This window comes from Perognathus longimembris, chromosome 1 (assembly GCF_023159225.1).
Source record: "Perognathus longimembris pacificus isolate PPM17 chromosome 1, ASM2315922v1, whole genome shotgun sequence".
NCBI classification, from domain to species: Eukaryota; Metazoa; Chordata; class Mammalia; order Rodentia; family Heteromyidae; genus Perognathus; species Perognathus longimembris.
The window spans coordinates 90,872,157-90,894,406 of NC_063161.1; the positions used below are offsets into that span (position 1 = coordinate 90,872,157).

At 43.8% G+C, this 22,250-nt stretch overlaps 1 protein-coding gene across 2 annotated transcripts in view; it reads left to right on the plus strand.

Annotated features, from left to right (window-relative positions):
* Positions 1 to 5,700: 5,700 nt before the first annotated feature.
* Positions 5,701 to 22,250, plus strand: part of Gna14 (G protein subunit alpha 14) — a 165,857-nt gene continuing 149,307 nt past the window's right edge. For both annotated transcript variants that reach the window (XM_048332104.1, XM_048332095.1), the window contains exon 1: positions 5,701 to 6,284. In XM_048332104.1, the coding sequence (XP_048188061.1) occupies positions 6,161 to 6,284 (124 nt within the window). In that variant the 5' untranslated portion in view covers positions 5,701 to 6,160. The remainder of the gene's footprint in view (positions 6,285 to 22,250) is intronic.

Below are 22,250 nucleotides of genomic sequence, written 5' to 3' on the forward strand. Positions count from 1 at the left end.
CACACACAAAACCCCAAACTAAAACAACAAAAAACCCTCAGGTGGCCTTAGTTCCCAGTGGTTCAGCATGGCACTGTGTTGGGTTGGGGTGAGGGCAGTCTCTCTCAGTGACAACCCCAAATGCCTCCAGATAAGGTCAAATATTCCTGCTGGAACAGCTGGGAACCACTACACAGCCCCCTGCCTGCAGGAGAAAGGCCCATGTCTATTTGCGAAGCACACAGGGTTGTGAGACGTGTGTGTGTGTGTGTGTGTGTGTGTGTGTGTGTGTGTGTGTGTGTGTGTGTAGAGGTACTAGAACTTGAACTCAGTGTCCAGGCACTATTCCTAAGTTTACCTCTTGAGCTACAGCTCCACTTCTAGTTTGGGGTAGTTAAATAGAGGTAAGTCTCATAGACTTTCCTTCTTAAGCTGGCTTTGAATCACGATCCTGAGCCATTCTCAGCCTGCTGAGTAGCTAGGATTACAGGTGTGAATCACCAGTACCCAGTGAGACCTTAAGTTTTATGTAGGATGTTTTCAGGAAAATAATCTCAGTTGATTATAACGTGACTTTTTTTTTTCTTGAGACCCTCCACATACAGGGTGAACTCTGTCTAAGTAGGTGTCTTTCATAGTTGCAAAGGGAGGAAGAGGGTGGAAGGCAGCGAGTGGCTGCTCGGAGCTTGTTGTCTGCCCACAATTGTATCTTTTCCGTGTTCCTGTCTGTGCTGTTCTCTTGAGCTGATTAGCTGCTTTTTTTCTATCTCTATTCTAGAGAGGGGTTGGAATATTTTGATATTAGAGAGGATATGTTTATCATCTCCAGTGTTTTCAAACTCTTGTGGTTGTGTTCAGACATGGATTCGTCCACAAACTGATGTATATCCGTGATTTCCTCCCTAAACCTTGAATCAGTAAAGACTCAAGCAAATGGATCTTGGTTAATATGAGGATGCAATAGGAAGTTTAGTTCATTGGCAGAAATGATGGAATTTTCAACAAATAATGTTAGGAGAAGAGGTGATATACCTGGAGGAAAACAAAATTCACCTCCTGTTTTGTGTATTTTATAATAAACAAACACCAGATGGATCAAATACAAAATAATGGAAGAATTTCAGAGAAATATTACACCATAAGTAGAGGCTAGAAATGGAAATCTTCTCACACTGACTGGAACTCTGTAAGCTACCCAAATCTTTTATATGCCAAACAACAACATTAGAATGATAAATGACAAACAATATACTTTTGCAAGGCAGTAATTCAGAGGACAAAAAAACTCATATGTAATATTGGAGAGTTTATAGCTTTTCAAGAGAGAGACAAATGACCCAATTTTTAAAAAAATGTGCAGAGGATATGAATAAACAATTCACAGGGTAGCTAACAAGCCGATGAAGAGTAGAGCAAATTCATGAATAGTCAGCAAGAGGAAAGCAACACTTTAATATGATTTTATTCCCTTCAGGATGCCAAAAGTTAATGAGCAATAATATTTATTGCTGGTGGGGATGTAGGGAGATGGGAATCTGGCCACATCTATTAAAATAAAAAGAATGTATATATCTTTTAAAACAGCAATCCCCTTCCTGGGAATCTATCCCATCGAAATACAAACACTTGTGCAGTTCATGAAGATTTATATACAGAATGATCTTTCAGATTTGTTTTATTGGCCAAAACCTCACAAAAATGAATGCCCTTCAAAGAGGAAATATTGAATAATGTATGTTTCTTTCACAGTTTGGAATATTACAAGGCCTCTAAAAAGAATGAACCAGAGTAAACCAGTTTACCTAAAAAGATTTCTGCAAGGTATTCTTGGATGAGAAACAAAATATAGAAGTCACATCATGGGCTCCTATAATAGAAGTAGTGTTGACAGACTCGCTTCTCTGTGTATGTCTATGTAAGCATGTCAGAGCATTTATGCTTTAAGTGACTTGTTAAACTTCCAAGGTGATATACATTTATAACAGGGCAGTATCTTCCCTTGCTTTTATTATATCTTTCTTTGAAGTTATGAATTAACAACCAGATAGTCATTCCCTATAGGCAGGGAAAGAGGGGTGTGTGTGTGTGACACGATAGGTCTCTAGAATTGGGACCTCATTTGTTGTGGACTTAGTGTTTTTTTTTCTCCATCTTCCACCATTGTGGAAGTTGATTTAAACTTTTCTTCAGTCTGCTAAGATTTGCTAATCTACAATTAGAGTGAGCAAGGACAAACTCTCTCTGTCTCTCTCTCACACACACACACGTGTGTGTGTGTGTGAGGTAAACTGGTTTCCTCTGGTTCATTCTTTTTAGAGGCCAGGTAATATTACATACTGTGAAAGGAACATACATTATTCAACATTTCTTCTTTGAAGGGCATTCATTTTTGTGAAGTTTTGGCCAATGAAAGAAATCTGAAAGAGCATTGCTGTATATAAATCTTCATGAAGTGTGTGTGTGTGTGTGTGTGTGAGAGAGAGAGAGAGAGAGAGAGAAAGAGAGAGAGAGATCCCTTTCTCTATAAATAACTGTTGAAGAAGAAACAGGGGGTAGGGTGAGCTGTTGAAATGAGGCCATGGATGTTCAGCACCGGCTGCTTGTGTCTGGCACAGGGCCGGCAGCGATTGGATGCACATTCTGGGGAATGCACACTTAGCTTACATACACAGTCTGCTCAGCTAGTGCACACATCTGAAAGTCATGTCTAGTCTGAGCTCTAACCTGCAAAAGAAACAAGACTGAACTGCAAGAATTTTGGAATAATAAGGAAATGATAGTATTTTGTGCAAAGAACTTTTTTTTTTACAACTAACACTTTCTGGAAAGATGTTTTTCATTTGTAATATAAAATGACTCTCATCCTACCCAGCCCTAGGCCTTAAAGATAAGGAGAACAGAGACAGATACAGAAATATAAAATGAAGTGTCTTGTGAGGTTTCAGTTTTATAGTTCTCACCAGCAATAATCAATAAAAATCTTTCAGTTTACATTTGTAACTTTTCTGGTGGTATTGAGGCTTGAACTCATAACCTCATGCTAATTAAGCAAGCACTCCACCACCTGAGCCACTTGCTAGTACCTGGTTATACTGGTGGGCTTTTTTTTTTCTTCTTTGATTGGTTTTGTTTTTTTTTCAAGATAGGTCTTGGTTTATGTCAGGGCTGGCCTGGATTGTGAACCAATTTGAGCCCCCACTCCCCTTTACTAGGACTTGAACACAGGGGTCTGGGTACCTATCCTTAGCTTTTCTGCGCAAAGCTATTGCCTTATCCCTTGAGCCACAACTCCACATCTGGCTTTCTGGTGGCTAATTGGAGGTAAGAGTCTCATGGACTTACCTACCAGGTTTGGCTTTGAATAGCAATCCTCAGATGTCAGCCTCCTGGGAAGCTAGGATTACAGGCATGAGCCACCACTGCTAGACTTGTTATATTTTGTATTGTGTCATGGAGACAGAGTCTTCCTATGGTAGCCCAGGTTGGCCTTGAACTCATTTTGTAGCTCTGGCTGGACTCCAACTTGAGAGCCCCTTACCTCAGGTTCTTAAGTGTGAGGACCACAGGCGTAGTATGCCACAGTGCTTAATGTATTTTGAAGATTCTTCCCCTAATTGTTATTTATTTGTAGTCACCTATCCCTTAACAATGGGAATACATTCCAATAAATGTGTAGTTAGGTGATTTTACTTGTCTCTGAACATTATTTACGCAAACTAAGGTGATGATTAGTGGTTATATTGTCCCTTGATCATGTAATTTTTTCCCCCCTGGTAAGGGTCAAACCTAGGGCCTCACAAATGCTAGGCCAGCACTCTCACTGTAATCTTGTGGGACCCCCAAGTCATATGCAATCTGTCATTAACTAATCATTGTGGGTGACTCACTATGTAATGCTCACATATTTACAGTTTTTAATGACTACACACTTCTGTATTGCATGGATAAATCATTATTTGACTATTCTCTATGTTGATGTTTCAGTTGTTGGGGGGGTTGTTGTCATAAATAAAATACCCACAAATGATGACACATTTTCTTGATTATTGTTTGTTTTGAGATAGGGTCTACTATGTAGCTGAGGCTAGCCTTGAACTCAAAATCTTCCTGTTTCTGCCTTCCAAGTGCTGGGATTACAGGCATGAGTCACTATGCCTGGCCTCTGATTGTTTCTCTTGGGAGAAATTATTGGCCCTGTCAAAGGAGACAAACAAATTTAAGGTTTCTACCATATATACCAAGTTGACCAGCCCAGTAAAGATAGACAACGATTTATGCTTCCTAACTCTTGAAGTCTTAACCATTTGAGAGCTAACAGGTTGGTTATTCCAGTTAATTCTAATTAGCACTTTTTAAGTAATTTTTTAAAAATTACTCATAATTATGACACAACCATTTGTTTGATAAGCCAAGAAGTCTTGTTCTCAAATGGTCAAATACTCTGTAAGAACTAAGGGAGAGAGCCCTCCACTAGGGAAGAACTAACAGATATATGTCCCAGGATCGCTCACCCGTAGGGGTCACTGTTACCGTCGAGTTATGCTGGCTGGGGAGCTACGAGTTAAAACCTCTAAGAAAGCATGCGTTCATTTTTAAATGCCTGATTCGCCTATATTTCTTAAGTTGTAAACTAAATAATACCCAGCAGCAGGGCAGACGAAACACGATGCCAAGTTCTTTACAGAATGACAAGTACCCCTCCACTGCCAATGCTGAATGAAATGAATGCAATGTGTACTACTCACCCTGAAGGCCTGGAAGTGCTCTCTTTAGAGGAAGCATTAGCTAATTAATTGCCTAACACCCTGACAGGTGTCATTGAAGGGAAGGAAAAGAATGTTCCTTGCTGTGGCCCACGGGATGCCCTCCCCTCGCCTCCTTTAGCTTGCGCCTCTGGTTTCCTGCACCGTCTCAAGCCCGATGTTCCTGGCAGTCTAGCTTGCCACTGGGGTTGGAAAGCGGTGCTTTCAAGTTTCTAGGTTCTCATCGCAGGCTGGGGACCGGACTGGCAGCTTCAGGACCAGGGCAGGAAGTGGCCAGGTGTGCCGGGAAAAGTGCCAGCCTTTCCTTACCAAGCAAATGCAAAGCAGCCGTGGTTTCCCACCCAACCCTCCGCATCCGGGGCTGAGGCGGCCTGGGTGGGGGCTGTGTATCCTCGGCGGTGTGCTCAGCTTTTATAACTGAAGCCCCACGATCGCCGACCGCCGCCCTTCCCCTGCCGCGCGCTGGGCTGGGGTCGTCCCGGGAGTGTGAGGGGTGCAGAGGCGGGTGTGCAAGCTTCATCTCTTCCTCTCGGGGTGCAGACTTCCACCTAGGTGCTAGCACGTCGTCTGCCCCGGCGGCAGGGACCAGGGACCGGGCCGGGCTCCCCGCTTCCCACCCACCGCCAACTCGGAGGCTGGGACTTGGCGGAAACTCTGCTCACCTACGGGACCCCGGCTCTGGCAACCAGAAGCACCCGGCGGCCATAGCTGCTGCTGATAGTGAGCTGGGCGGAGTGTGTGGGGGTGTGTGGGGGTGTACGTGTGTGTGTGCCCCCCGACTTGCACAGCCAGGTGTGGTGGGCTGACCCCGCACCCCCTACTCCTCAAACTCCCCGCTTTGCCTCCTCCCCCAGTGCCACGTTGGGCAGACGCCAAGGCTGCAGGTTCGAGACGCCCCGCCTCCTTCCCTCCCCTTGGGGCCAGCAGCGCCGGCCGGAGCCTTTCCCAGTCCGCAGACGCAGCTGAGGTTTTGGAACTTTCTAGATAGACATCAGCCGGCTGGATCTTTTGCCTCCACCCCGCGCCTGGGCTACTGCTCACTTCCCCACCCCCGACGATCCCACTTTCTACCGTGCTCCCCCATCCCAACAGCTCCGGCCCTGACACTCCAACTTTTTCTTTTGCGCGCGCTCAGCGCTTGACTGGGTGTCCCGCTACCGTGCCAAGGAGCGCGCGCACCCCAACCTCTCGGCTCGCCGGGCCTCGTCCCTGGCTTCGGAGTGCCCTCGAGTCCCTCCGCCAGCGCCCGGGGCCCGCCCCTGCCTCACAGCTGACCCTCCAGGAAGCATTAAACCCAAGCGACCCGGCCTCCTCCTTCCAAACTCCGGTCGCGCCAGGTGTTTTCTCTCGTGCCTGGCGAGTGTCCGGGCGGGTGATCGGCAGCGTCCGCGCCGCCCCGTCGGGTGTCGGGGCGCACGATGGCGGGGTGCTGCTGTCTGTCGGCCGAGGAGAAGGAGTCGCAGCGCATCAGCGCGGAGATCGAGCGCCAGCTCCGCCGCGACAAGAAGGACGCGCGCCGCGAGCTCAAGCTGCTACTGCTGGGTGAGTGACTGCGTCTTCCCCGCCCAGAGATCCGGGGGTTCTCGTCCCGGCCCCCTTCACTCCCGGGCCTGGAGTCCTGCGGTGTGAAACTCTGATTCGTTATTATTCCTAGGGAGAGGGGTTGGTTCCTGGAGGCCGGCAACTCGGGGGTGGGGGTGGGGGGGAGATCTTTGGTACCAGGCATTTTGTATGTTTTTGCCACTCGGCAAAAACTTTCAGACTCCCCTCCTTCTTAAGCCCCTATCTGAAAAAGGGCTAGGACTTAACCCTGATCTCTTGTCTGCTTCCACCACCTTTTCTGGTTTGCCCTTCTGCAGAACCCCAACTTGGGTAGTGAAACTGTGGCAGGGAGCTCTGCCTGACACACACCACGGGTTCATCGCTAGCTCTGGCCTGCACAACTAAATTCTAACAGGGTGACTAGGGTTGACCAGGTGTAGGACTTTAGAGTTCTTATGGGCCTCAGCTGATGATACAGGCAGCAGGCTTTCTCTCCCCTTTAGAGAATTAGAAATGGATACCTAGAAAAAGGACAAACTTGCCCGGATGAAGAAAAGGCAGAGCAGGCAGGCCAGGCCAGTTGGTGGGAGTGGAGTCCATGTCCTTAGCCTCCCTTCTGACTCCCTGATTTCCTCCCCCTGGCTCCCATGGGTCCACTGGAAGGATGAGGCCTGTGGATTTGCTGCTGACCCAGCTATGCTTTCCTTAGTTCATCAGCCTCGTTTGGCCTGTGCGAAGGTCTTTCAGAAACAGAAAGAAAACTGTTTAAGACTCTAAGGCAAGGCTTCTGCCCCAGCCATATAGAATGCCTGCAATCCAGTAAAAGGAATACTGGCCTTTCCCTTCTTTCACACCGAAACACCAGCTGCCCACGATTTTCTAAATAGCTTGCTTTCCAGATAGGAATCCTCTCTTCTACTGTCTGCCTGTTCATTCTTTAATATGTTTAAGTAGTCACCATTCTGGAATGCTTAAAGCAAAGGCAAGTGGATGCAGTTAGGAGAAAATAGAGGAGACAGTCAGTACACTATTTAGGCCTGGGCACAAGATTCTCCTGTATTAAACTCAAGAGGGCCTGGTCTGGGGTTGGAGGCATGGCTCAGTTGGTAGAGCACCAGCCAATGAACAAAGTGTGCTGAGTTTGAGCGTCCATCTCCCAACAACAGAAAGTAAAAGAAAAGAGGCCCTGGTCTGATTTTCCCAGGCTGTGCTGTCCCCATGGAGCTGGAAGTCTGCAAGTCCAAGGGCCTGTCTACCCCAGAGTCCACACTGCCCACTCCCACAAGGCCCCAGTGTAATTCCCTGCTCAAATGGCACCAAGCCCTCTCTGCTAGGGTCTCAGCCAGTAGGAGGTGGACAGTATGCCCTCAGAGTGCCCCAAGTGGCAGCTGCTTGCTAAGATTGTGGAGGAGTTTTTCTTTTTCTTTTTTTTTTTTTGGGGGGGGGGAAATGGCTTCCGGGGGACAGAGGGTGGCCAGGTGGGGAAGGAAGGGACTCTGTCCATTGGCCAGGGCTGCCCTTCCATGTCTAGCCTAGAACTCTTGAGGAATCTGAGAATTCTGAATTGAATCCGGCCTTCCAGGCTGTTATCAGGCTAAATTTGTTAAGGGGGAGGATTAAATGACAGTTTGCTACCTTGCTTAATAGGACTCAGGGCTTCATTTGTATTCTTGGCCAGACTGCTCCCTCTGCCAAGAAAACAAACCAAACAAGGAGCAGATAGGGCTTTAGTTGCACACCTTTTCTTTTCAAGAGCAGACAGAAACTTAGTTCATTCTGAAATCCTTAGCTCCTTAGCTTTATTTGCAGTGTATGAAGGATGGTGACTGGAATATGCCAAAAGCATGACCAAAGATGGCTGTGTGTTTGAAAAATGATACATTAAGCCTAGCCATAGGCATTGCTCATGAACCTACTTGCCTGATATAAAATGCTTGCTTTTGAACTCGGAGTAGGGGAGGAATGTGGGTAAGTTCTTTGTCTTAAAAGCCACATTTAATCCAGGTGATGAGAAAGCCTTCTGAACTCCAGGACCCCTGCCTCACTCTTACCCCAACTCTGATCTGACTTCCCAGGACTCCCCTTTGACTCATGCCTAGCTGGGACTATGGGGCTAGCACACCTTCTCAGTGATCATTTTCCTGTGAAAAACAGTTTCCAAACTTCATGGAGTCATTCAGAGGCTCAAAGATGGACTTAAGTTCCAATTTGTTTCTTAATTCTTCTCCTTTCTTTCATTCCTTCTTTTCTCTTTCCTTCCTTTTTCTTATTCTTTCTCCCTTTTTCTCTCTTTTCTTCCCCTCCTCTTCCCATCCTCCCTCCTCTCCCCCTCCTTCCCTCCTCCTTCCTCCTCCCTCCCTCCCTCCCTTCCTCTTTTCCTTCCTTCCTCTCTCCTTCCTTCCTTCCTCTTCCCTCCCTCCCTCCCTCCCTCTCTCTCTCTCCCTCCCTCCTCCTCCTCCTCCTTCCTTCCTTCCTTCCTTCCTTCCTTCCTTCCTTCCTTCCTTCCTTCCTTTCTTTCTTTCTTTCTTTCTTTCTTTCTTTCTTTCTTTCTTTCTTTCTTTCTTTCTTTCTTTCTTTCTTTCTTTCTTTCTTTCTTTCTTTCTGTGCCAGTTCTAAGACTTGAATTCAGGGCCTGGGCACTGTCCCTGAGAATGCTCCCCCACACACACCCAGGGCTAGCACTCTAGTACTTGAGCTACAGTTCCACTTCCAGATTTTTAGTGGTTAATTGGAGATGAGAATCTCATATGACATTTCTTCCCAAGGCTGGTTTCGAACCATTATCCTTGGATCTCAACCTCTTGAGTAGCTAGAGTTATAGCTGTGAGCCATCAGCACCTAGTTCCAGCTTCCTTTATTGTAGCATAGTCCATTTCTTTATTTTTGAGCTAAAGGGATAGTCAGTGACTCTGAAGATACCAGAAGAGTCATACAGTTAGAGGGAAAGTTCAGGTCTCAACAGTAGGTGGATTAGATCTACCATAGAAGAAACTAGATCCAGAGAAGTTAGTTTATGGCAAAAAGTGGTAGATTTGCTCTTGAAGAAACTCCACTTCGAAAATGGGAGTTAGGATCCTGGCCCCCCAGCCAGCGACTCTCTAATTAAGCAAGTCTCCGCGGGACGTTTCTGAAGGGCTTTCAGCAGACCACTGCAGTGCTGGTACTTAAGGGCACAGAAAGGGAAAAGCTACTGTGTAGAGGAATTTCCGGATGCCAGTGTGACTTCTCATCAGGAGTAGATGAGGAAAAGAAAGGATAATTTTGGCTCTAGTAGAAAGAAATTCCTTATCAGTTCCTTACTTAAAGTAAGACAAAAAGGAATTCTGCAAAGAACACCGATGTGTAGTATTTGGTAGAAAGAACATATCGGGATGATAGCAATTAACTGAGAGAAAATGGGATTTTTTTATTTAATGTCAAATGAAGCTTGATGTGGTTTGCTAATGGGGCTGAGTATCTCCAACTCTGATGGCTTAACTTTGAATATACCCCTTATCTCGGAACTCTTGGGAAAAAAGAGGAGTTGTTATTTAACCTATGCTGGTTATATTTGTTTGCTAAGGTTACCATAAGAAAATACAAGACTGGGAGACATAGTTTACCATCTCAAGGCCAAGATCAAGGAGTCACAAGTTTGCTTTCTCCTTGACTTGCAGATAGCAGCCTTTTTATAGTGTATTACACAACCCTGGTGTTTCTTACTAGATGAGGGCCCTGCTCTAAAAGCCTAAACTTATTTTATCCCCTCTCTGAAAACATGTCTCCAAATACAGGGCTGGGGATATGGCCTAGTGGCAATTAGATTCTGAAATATAAGAGGTTGAGACTTCAACATGTGAATATCAACAATATGATATAATTCAGCCACTAACACTGGCGCAGGGGTTAAACATGTACATTCTTAGGCCAGATTGCCTGGGTTCAAATCCAGGCCCTAGCATTTCTCGCTATGGACTAATGTTTCTGGATTTTTTCTGGAGAGTGCTCAGTAAGTGCTAGCTATCAGTACTTTGGTGAGTATATTCAGGAACCGGTGCAGCGTCATTTTCTATTTTAGTTAACCAGTTGTAGGTTGCCCAGCAGCTTGTTGACATTTTTTTTGATAGTGCTTTAACAGAAATGTTTTACTTTTGAGTTTCTTCTAGTTTTTTTTTGAGCCATAAACTTAAAGTCTCTCATTCTATTTAACAAAGAGTTGGAAAATCTGAATCCCAAAATGTTTTGATTTTTTTTTTTAGACCTAACAAACTCCTGTTTTTTGAACTAGCTATCATCTTCCTGGTCAGGTTGCCTACTGGAGAAAATAGGGCAGAGAGTGTCACTTTCTTAGAAGAAAAGGAGTAAAGGAGAAACACTCCTAAGTTCCATTGTCTTCATGCATGTGGTTTGGCAGACTTTTTCAAAGGGCCAGGCATAGTGCTTTGGGCCGGGGAATGAGTTTTCCAAGCTGCTCAGGGGAGGGTAGTTTACTAAATTGCTATGAGGAAGATGGGCCTAAAAGTGTAATGGACATTACCTGGACATCACAAGATGATGCAGGAAAAGTGCAGAGGAGGTGCTTCGGAAGGAGGAACCACTGAGATGGGAAGGACAGGTGCTCATGACTGTTCACAGGTGGGAGGGAGAGTGTGTGTAAACTCTCCCCACCTGCCTCAGGAGGCATCTGCTGAGAGTAAAGGAAGTTCTCTGATTCTGGGATGGTGGGATGAATCTTTTGGGAGCAAGACTACTTTGAGGTGTTTTTTTTTTTTAAAAAAAAAACCAATTTGAGAATTGTGTTCATTTTAAAATAGTTACTAGTATAAAATAGTTTATTGTTGGTTTGGGCCATAATATGCTTAGAAAGGGAACCGTGTGGCTTGATCTGTGACTTATCCCCAACCTGCTTCCATCTGTAATACGACCATCCTGTAGTCCTCTCAAGAAAGAGGCAAGCCCCCCTCTATCTCCTACCTTTCAATGCATATAAATCTGAATTCAGTGCATAATATCTTCTGAAATATGGAAAAGTCACCCATCACCAAATTGTCATTTTTGGTGCATACAGGGAATTGTTTAGACAGAGGCAGAGTCATGATCTAGAAAATTCCTGTCATTTCTCAAGTTCTCTGTGTTCCTTGGTAGCCATCTTCCTCCCCCAAGTCTTTTTTTTTTTTTTTTTTTTTTTTTTTTTTTACTTTTAATGTAGAAACACTTTTGAGAGAATGAGGTTAAGAATATACAAGGGGGGCTGGGGATATGGCCTAGTGGCAAGAGTGCTTGCCTTATATACATGAGGCCCTGGGTTCAATTCCTCAGCACCACATATACAGAAAACGGCCAGAAGCGGTGCTGTGGCTTAAGTGGCAGAGTGCTAGCCTTGAGCAAAAAGAAGCCAGGGACAGTGCTCAGGCCCTGAGTCCAAGCCCCAGGACTGGCAAAAAAAAAAAAAAATGTATATACAAGGAATATACAGGGAGCAGGTATGTTCTTTTCCCAATTCACTTTGATCTCACAAAGAAAGATAAAAGAAGTTAAAATGATTACATTCTCCTCAGTTTTTCTTGTGTTTAAGGGAACTCTTGTACATGGTGGTTTTTACCTCTAGCTGCTTCAAGGGCATTTCACTAAAAGCAAGGATAATATCTTTTATATAAATACAGCCCAATTAAACATCAGTAGATGTAGCCATGATGTGACATTTGTGCCCATCATCTTCCATAAACCTATTTCGTCAGTTGGTCCAAGAATGTTCTTAGTGACATTTTCTCATTCACAGCATGGAGTCTAGTGTGGAGATTGCATTTGATTCTTTTTAGTTTCTTAATGTGAAACATTTCAATAGGCTCTCATTACTTGTGATCTTGAATGATACAACCCCACCCCCCTCCATTATACCAATGGAACTTGGGTCTCTGCCTTTCTTAGGATTAGAGATGAGGACTCTGTGTGGATTCCGGGCTAGAGTAATGCATGGATGTTGTCTTTCTCAGCAGTCACCCATGGATGTATGCTGTGCCCATCTTCTCATTCCTGATGCTTGGTTGCTTGGCCAGGATGTTGGTTGTTTTATGCATTGTATCATAATTTTGTGGCGAGACACTTTCTGGTGCCTCATGAAAAAGCCCTTCTGAATAACTTCTATTTTCAGTTCTGGAGATTGAACACATAACCTTGTATATGCTAGGCAAACTGTCTGCCACTGAGCTACAAATGTCCTCCTTGGCTTGGAGTCTTTTAGTTTAGTTATTCTGGCCCGGTCCAGATCATCAACATGATGGCTGTGGATGGTTTTCCTGCCTAGTCCTCCCTTGCCTACATCTCACCAGGCCTCTGACATTCTATTCCAACAGCCTTCCTGGTGCCCTGACTCATTTGTTACAAACTCAATGAAGTCACTTGGTGCACAAATTGTGCCAGATTTGGGCAATGAGATCCCCTCTAAACTGACACCGTGTTACAGTGACAGACTCCCATCATTTCCTTGGGCACTCCCTTACTTCCTGGCAAAACAAGACGCTCCAGTCTCATCTTGTTCCCTCCTGTGTGAACAGTCAGCCATTTCTCCAAGGGTCCTGCTGGCCTTTAATGGAGAAGAACATCTTTCCTTTTAAGATGCTTAAGCCATTTGAAGCAAAGATATCCAGTGCATTAATCCATACCAACCACCATTATCTGAAGAGCCAAGTGTCTTTGGTGTGTCATTAGAGGATGAAACCTTTGAGACTTTATTAGATCTTACAAACTGTGAACAGTAATAGAATGGAAAGATCTTACAGTAAAGTATGGCAAAAAGCAATGTGAGAAAACACCTTAACCCTCAAGAGTCTCCCTCCTCTTCCCTCTCCCTGCCTCCCCTTCTTTCCTCCTTTTCCTCTCTCCCGTCTTCCCCCTCTCCACCCTCCCCTTTGGCCCCCTTCCTTCCTTCCTTCCTTCCTTCCTTCCTTCCTTCCTTCCTTCCTTCCTTCCTTCCTTCCTTCCTTCCTTCCTTCCTTCCTTCCTTCCTCCCTTCCTCCCTTCCTCCCTTCCTCCCTTCCTCCCTCCCTTCCTCCCTTCCTCCCTTCCTTCCTTCCTTCCTTCCTTCCTTCCTTCCTTCCTTCCTTCCTTCCTTCCTTCCTTCCTTCCTTCCTTCCTTCCTTCCTTCCTTCCTTCCTTTCTTCCTTGTGCTGAACTTGGGGCTTGAACTCAGGTCCTTGGCATTGCTCCTGAGCTCTTGTGCTAGGTGAACCACAGTTCTGCTTCTGGCTTTTTTTTGATGGTTATTTGGAGATAAGAGTCTCACATGACTTTCCTGCAGGGTCTGACTACAAACCACAGCCCTCAAATCTCAGCCTCCTGAGTAGTCAGGATTACAGGTGTGAGGTGTACCACGGGTACTAGGCTTTTCTTTTCTTTTTTGTCAGTTGTGGGGCTTGAACTCAGGGCCTGGGCATTGTCCCTGAGCAGTTTTGCTCAAGGCTAGCAATTTCTAGTCTGCATCATCCTTTACTTCATTTCCTCCCAAGCTATTGCTTGAATCACAAAGGAAGACTACTATAAGAACTTCTACATCTGACATGATAGGTCAGAAAAAGATTTTTAGTAAATCACCATAGCAAAGCTACTGTATTACTAAAGACAGTGGTCGAAGCTGAAACACAGAGACTTTGTGGGAAAGGATTCTCATCAGGTCCTCTGGTAAAATTAATAATGAGTGTTGAAGACTGTGCATGAGCAAGTGCCACTACAGAGGAGGTGAGGGAGATTTCTGCAGAGAGAGCTGTCATTGTGTCTTGGTTCCATCCATTCCCTCGTGAGTATCATGATGCTCTGGGTTGATTTTTGTCCTCCCATGGAGATGTTATCAGTGAGCATTCCTGGGCCCCGCACAGCTGACCAGCACTGCATATCACATATATGGCTGCTAGTGAGTGTGGATGCCCTGAGCCGGGGCCCCTAGGAACCACGTAGCCAGTGCAGACACTGTGAGGGAAAGGAAGTGTGCCAGTGGAAATCTGAGGGCTAGAGAGGTAGAGCGAATGGCAGGAGCCTCTTGAGCAGCTCTGATTTCATTACAAGTGCTAGCCTTATGCCGATGTGTAAATTCACTGTGCTGGCCAGGGGTCTTGGTTGCTGATCATCTAAACAGAAGCATAATTTATTGGCAGTGAAGCAGGGGAATTGACATCGAGGGGAACTAGAGCACAGGCTCAGCAAAAAGACAGGACCCTGACAGCCAGCTCTGGAATCAGACCATACTGTCAGAAAAATCAAGCCAGGGGGCCCCATACCCCATCTAGAGCTGCTGCTAGTGCTGTACTTCAGTCCTACCACCCCAGCTGAGCTACATATCCCTGTGATGGATCCTCTTCTGTATCCCTCTGACACTTTGCAAACATTGGGGACATCTGGCTGTGGCCAATTACCAGGTTTCCAAAGGTGGTGATCATGGCACCAGCCTTACTGGGTTTAAAAGCAAAGCTCTTTCCTGGTGAGTGGGATGCATCCTAGGCTGTGCATGACCTGTATCATCTATTAAATGAGCATAGCAAATGTGAGGTTTCAGGTTGATACTGGCATTAGAATTCAGCAGAAAGAAGTGCCAGGAGCCAGTTTTAATGTGTATGCATGTGGGCAATACTGGGGCTTGAACTCAGGACCTTGTGCTCTTGCTTGACTTTTTTGCTCAAGGCTGGTGCTTTGCCACTTGAGCCACACCTCTGTTTTTGGCATTTTACTGGTTAATTGATGGTAAGACTCATAGATTTGACTGTCTGGGCTGACTTTGAACTGCGATCCTTAGATCTCAGACTAATGACTAGCCAGCATTATAAGCCCGCACTGTCCTCACTGGCCCTCAGTCCACTTCAAAGTAAATTTAGAACATAAGATTATCTTGCTTAAACCTAATGTCTTGCCAGGAGCTGGTGTGGAAACCTGTAATCCTAGCTATTTAGGAGGCTGAGATCTGGAAGCTCTGAATTTGAAGCTAACATGGGCAGCAAAGTACTCCAGACACTTTCTCTCTAAAGAAATCAGTGAAAAGTCAGACTGGATGTATGGTTCAAGTGGTAAAATGCTAGACAAGCAATTGTAACGCCCCAGTTCAAACTCTAGTACTGGTTTAAAAAAGACAATTTCTTACTGTCTTAGGCTCATATTTGGAATAAATTCCACATGCCTCATGGAGTTTGTATCATTTGTCCTCCCCTGGTTTACTGTCCGAAGCCACACATACTGCCTTTCTGTTTTTTGGGGTTTTTTTTTTGCATACCACAGACTTCTTTTTGCCTCTGGATCTTTTGTCTTGTTATCTCTTCTGTCTGGAACGTTCTTTTTCTGTTGCCCATTCTCTCTTCAAGTATGTGGCTGTTTCCTCTTTATCTTTGCATCTCAACTCAAAATTTTATCTCTTTGCAAGGCATGTCCTAGCCACATGACTTTTGTATCATGTACTCCTAATTGCTCAATTCTATTACCCAGTGCTGTTTCATGTAACTTTTATTGTGGAATTAATCTAGATTGTGTATGTGTGTGTATAGGGATACTTGGGGCCTCCTACTTGCTACCATCCCATCAGCCAATTCAACGTTGGTTACTTTATTTTTGTGTGTACTGGTCCTGGGCTTGAATTCAGGGTCTGAGCACTGTCCCTGAGCTCTGCTTCTGGCTTTTTGATGGTTAATTGAAGATGAGTCTCGCAGACTTTCTTGCCAAGGCTCGCTTTGAACTGCAATCCTCAGATCTCAGCTTTCTGAGTAATTAGGATTATAGATGTGAGCTGCTGGTGCCCAGTTGTTGGTGTTTTTTTTTATATATAAGGTCTCATTTTCTACCTGAGCCCAACTAGACTGTGACCTTCCTATTAGTGCCTCCCTTTGTTGCTGCAGTGATAGGGGCATGCCACTACACCCAGTTATTGGTTAAAATAAAATCTTTTGGATTTTCAGGCTCTAACCTTGGACTGCAGTCCCCTGTCTCTGCCTCCTGTAGGTAGGATTATAGGTTTGAACCACCATGCCCAGCTTGACTTGGAATTCTTATTTGCTTAGTTTTTGGCTTCTACTTCTTGACTGAATGAACATGAACAAGAAGTCCCACCTAGATGATATGACAGTGACAACAAAAACAATTTCAACAATAGAAAGACTTTTAAATACATATGTCAGTCTTCAATTGATGACAAATGTAAACTTGGTCTCTTTACCACCAAGTGTGCAAACCTTCGTTACACGGATGGGGGTGGGGAGGGCCAAGATTGATGAAGAGACTTGGCAGATAGCTTGGAGCTAGTTGGCCAAGGCTAGAAGTCTACTTTCTTCTTTCTTTCTCTTACTTTGCTTTTTTTTTTGTGCAGGGCCTGGGGCTTGAACTAAGAGGCTGGGCACTGTCTTTGAGCTTTTTGTGCTTTACCACTTTGATCCACAGCTCCATTTCCAGCGTTTTGGTGGTAAATTAAAGATAAGAGTTCCACAGACTTTCTTGCCTGGGCTGGCTTCTAACCATGGTCCTCAGATCTCAGAGTCCGGAGTAGTTAGGATTATAAACATGAGCCACTGGCGTCTGGCTAGAAGGTGAATTTCTTAATTGCCAGTTCATTCTTCTTCCACTGACTCAGAAAAGTCTTCATATTGAATTTCTTTGTTTCTAAGGCAACATTGATCGTTAGACATGTTATTGATCTGAGAACAGCTTCAGACATCACCATCATCAATGTGCATATCCATGTAATGACTTCTCAACCTCAAAAATGTTGTTTCAGATGGAAATAAGTCATGGGATCAAGGATGTAAGATGACTCACGTCACTTTCTTTTTCCTCTAAGGAGACTATACAAATGTAAACTGAAGAAAAACTAGTTATGGACATAGTATTCAATGTGATGAAATCAATTTCGGTGCTGAAATGAGATGAGATGAAATGAATATTGCCATCAGCCCATGGGAGGTTTTTCAAGTGGTCCTGTAACATTAAAATCTGTGGGATGTTGTTTATAAAGCAGATTTAAAATGAGAGCAACCATTTTCTCCAGTGTCTGAAGAACTGTGGATGGGCCACATCCAGGCAATTGATGAGTTTAGAGTTTCATGTAATAGCTTGAGGTCTCTGCCTACCACTAACCTCACAGTGTTATTCTTAGTTATACTTATCTCCTCTGCTTGTGTTAATCTAGAAAGATTAAAAAAGGAATATAGACCTGATCAGGACCTTGAAGATGGGCAGATTAGAAAATTCTTGAATTTATTACCTTTTTATTTTGTTGGTCGTGGGGCTTGAACTCTGGGCTGGGGTCCTGTCCCGAGCTCTTCAGCTCAAGGCTAGTGCTCTACTATATGAGCCACAACTCCACTTCTGGTTTTCTGGTGATTAATTGGAGATAAGAGTCTCATGGACTTTCCTGCCCAGGCTGGCTTTGAACTACGATCCTCAGATCTCAGCCTCCTGAGTAGCTAGGATTATAATTGTGAGCCATTAGTGCCCTGCAAATTTATTATTTTTTACATGCCCAGTATCTTAATCATTACTCATCTTGAATATGAAATTATGCCTGAATTAATGGTGTCATGAAATAGAAATTGAGCCTGGACTCCAGGAATAAGATAAAATTTAGAAAATGTTCTTATATTCCATATAGATTTTTTTTCTTATAACCAAATATGGTCAGATTCTGAAATATAATTAAAGCTGGAATTTTGAGAATTCACCAATTGTTCTGTTTCTTCTTTATTCTGAAATAATTTGCTCAAGCAGGACTCTATAGTTATTCTTTTTTCTGTAATACCTAATATGAAAAGTAACAGTAATAAAGTAGTAATGTTTATATAACCAATCTTTATTCTAGGTACTGTAAATGAGTGGTGTCATCCTTCCTCACCAGACTCGAGGTATATTTCATTTATCTTCTGAGTCTCCATGACGAGGTTGCTATTTGGATAGAGCCAGGATCTGAACCCAGACAGTCTGACTCCAGAGCCCTGGTTCCAGTCACAATCTTGCTTCTGTCTTACAAAATCTATCCTAAAGAGCCTGCCTGTCTTGTGCACCCCACCTTGCCACTCTGTGTCATTCTCTCCTGCATGTCCTCCATCCATCTCTACGCCATTGTCACCTGTTGCTCACCAACCCCACACTTGTTCTCAACACTGCAGGGCAATAACTTTTTAAAATAGAATTTACACTGTTGTTTTCTTGTTCAAAATCATCCTGTCTTCTCATTCCTGTTGGGGGCAAATCTGAAATCTGAGAAAAGTGTGTCTGAGAAAAGTGTATCTGTCCTCTGATGACCCCTCTGCTGTTATTCCCCATGACCACTTGGTTCTGGCTATTGGACCTCTTTCAGGACTGTCAACAGGCCAAACTATTCTTAGAATCTCAGTATGGATCCATCAGCCTGTAATCCTCCTCCTTACTAGTCATCTGGCTAAGGTACTCATTTTCAGAATGCATATGAAATATCCCTTTCCTTCTAGAAACCTGTGCCTACTATCTAAATGAAATCCCTGGAACATTCTCTTACAATAAGCTGGTGGTAGGAGCCACAGCAGCCCTCTTTCACCATGAGGGTTTTAGGGTTTGGGGAATGAAAAGGCCACATATTAAAAAATCCCATGTCTCCAATGCCATCTGTAGTCCTGCTGTATAAGCCCTGAGCTGTGAATGATTGGAGCCTTTTGTGATAGTGGCTAACTTGGAATCCTAGCTAATAAAATATTATCTGCTCCGCTTTGCACTTAACCTTTTTTTTTCAGGGGCGGGGGGTGGAGAGCCAATTCTGGGGCTTGAACTTGGGGTCTGGACTCTGTCTCTGAGCTTCTTTTGCTCAAGGCTAGTACTCTACCATTTGCGCCACAGCGCCACTTCTGGCTTTTTCTGAGTGGTTTATTGGACATAAGCACCTCATGACTTTCTTGCCAGGGCTGACTTTAAACCGTGATCCTCAAGTCGCTACCTCCTGAGTAGCTAGGATTACAGGTGTGAGTCACCAGTGCTTGGCTATGCACTTAATTTTTTTTTTTAATACTAAGGATATCTTGGGATTCTCTCCAAATTAACAACAGAAAAACTTCTGATGGTACTCTTGTCCAGCTGGTGGTACTGTGTCGGGGTTTTGCATGTTCCATCATTGATATAAGTGATTCAGGAGTGCTTGCTGCTTTCCCTTGCAGTGCAGTGTCTACATGTTTGATAGATGCTTTCTCACAGCAAAGAAACATTTGTGGTTGATTCTTTTAATAGATATTGAGTTTATTAGAGCTGGAACTTTTAAATGTAAAACTTAGTTTTCATGCATCTTTAATGTGTGCTTAAATGTCTTTGTAAACCCAGTACATTTTTTGTTTTTGTTTTTGGCCAGTCCTGGGGCTTGGACTCAGGGCCTGAGCACTGTCCCTGGCTTCTTTTTGCTCAAGGCTAGCACTCTGCCACTTGAGCCACAGTGCCACTTCTGGCCATTTTCTGTATATGTGGTGCTGGGGAATTGAAACCAGGGCCTCATGTATACGAGGCAAGCACTCTTGCCACTAGGCCATATCCCCAGCCCAGTACATTTTTTGTTAACAACCAAACACATACTCCTCATAATTGTTTTTATTGGTTTTTCAATATGCTGTTAATACTACTTAATAATTCACGGAATTATTAAATTTCTCTATATTTGAAGACATTTACGCAATAAAATCTTGAGTATTCTCAAGTTCTTCCAAATATTTAATTTTTAATAAATGTTATCTAGAAAAGCTGGCAAGCAAATGCTAAGCATTTAGGTGACCCTTTCTATACCTCCTCAGCCTGAGGTAGTACAAAGTTAGAATTCAAATTTAGAATTCAAATATGGATTCTAATATAATAAGTCATTATGTATTTACTAGTAGTATAACTGAATATTTAATACCACATTCCAATACCTTAAAATAAAATCAACATAAAAAGGATAAAGTCTGCTCTGTTGCTTAGGCTCCCATCCTATCTTGGGTCCAAGTAATCCTCCTATCTCTGCCTCCGAGTAGTTGGGACTACAGGTGTGCATCACTAGGGCTAGCTGCATTGTCTTTAAGAATGTTTGCGTTTAAAGAAGGAAAAAATAGATCTCACTTTCAAGGAAAAAGAGATAGTTTTGTTATACTTAAAAACTTGTTATTATAAAGGTGTTGTAGAGAGGTTATAGTTACATAATTCAGGTAATTAGCACATTTTTCTATTTTTGTTAGTTGTGGAGCTTGAACTGAGGGCCTGGGTGCTGTCTCTGAGTTTTTTCACTCAAGGCTAACTTTCTACCACTTTGAGCCACAGCACCACTTCTGGTTTTCTGGTGGCTGTTTGGAGATAAGACTCTCATGGACTTTTCTGCCAGGACTGAGTTCGAACTGCAATTCTCAGAACTCATCCTCCTGAGTAGCTAGAATTAGAAGTGTGTGCCACTGGCACTTGGCATGAGTACCTTTCTTTCTGGGCAATGTCGTCCCTTACCTTGCTCTCTCCCAGGAAATATCATTTCTTCATGCTTATATATACATGTTAAACATTCCTAATCTGAATGCTTGGGATGAGAAGTGTTTGACAGTTTGGATTTTCCTAGTTTTAAGAATACTTGCTGTGTACAATGAGCTATCTTGAGGATAGAACCCAAATCCAAACTTGGGTAAGTTTATATTTCATGTGTACCACGTATTGGTAACCTCAGGGTGAGTTCATATGGGCATTTTGTGTGCTTGTCTTTAGCTGTGATGGTCACAGGGTGTTAGGTGTAGATTTTTCCACCTGTGGCATTATGCCAACTCAGTTGACAAAGTTTCCGAATTTGGAGCATTTTGGATTTGGGGTATTTGGATTAGAGTTGCAGAGCCTACATTCTGTTTTGTCTGTCCTGTGTTCAAACAGGACCCATGTGTTTCTTCACTTTCTATCAAAAACTCCAACTACTTGAGAGTGAATTAAAAGGATACTGAGGGTAAGACCTGGGTATATATTCAAAACAATAAAAGTAGAGCTCAGAGAGAGATTTAAAAAAAAAAAAAAGGATACTGAGGACTGAAGAAGATCAAATCAGTTTACATATTTATATGTGATATATGTGTGTGTGTGTGTATATATATATATATATATATATATATATTACTTATATGTAAGGACAGAATGATGAAACCCAGCAAGTACTGTTTGAAAAGAAATGGGTGGATGCTGTGTGCTGGTGGCTGACACCTGTAAAGCTAGCTAAACAGGAGGCAGAGATCTCAGAACCATGTGTCGAGGCCAGCCCAGGCAGGAAAGTCCTTGAGACTCTTATCCTCAATTAACCATAAAAAAGCCTAAAGTGAGGGCTGGGGATATAGCCTAGTGGCAAGAGTGCCTGCCTCGGATACACGAGGCCCTAGGTTCGATTCCCCAGCACCACATATACAGAAAACGGCCAGAAGCGGCGCTGTGGCTCAAGAGGCAGAGTGCTAGCCTTGAGCGGGAAGAAGCCAGGGACAGTGCTCAGGCCCTGAGTCCAAGGCCCAGGACTGGCCAAAAAAAAAAAAAAAAAAAAAAAAAAGCCTAAAGTGGAGCTGTGGCCCAAATGGTAGAGCTAGCCTTGATTACAAAAGCTCAGGGACAGCAACCAGGCCCTAAATTCAACACACACACACACACACACACACACACACACACACACACACACACACACGTAGGATAGATGGACTGAAAATATAATAAAGGGTTAATTTATTCCAAGTACACTGTACAGATCCATGTAATTACTGCAACAAAACTCTCTCATATTATTAATGTGCTGATTAAAAAATAAAAATTAGAAGGAATCAAAGGATCAGGTGTAATATAAAGCCTCTTTCTCTTTTCTCCCACTTTCAACATGGTACTGGGTTTGGAACTCAAACCCTCACGCGTACTAGGAAAGTATTCTACCACTGAGCCACAACCCCAGCCCAGAAGCCTTTAATCACAAGACAGGCCTTCTAAAAATCTCCACCATCTCTTGAAAGCAAGATTTTGCGTTCCAATGCTGCTGCT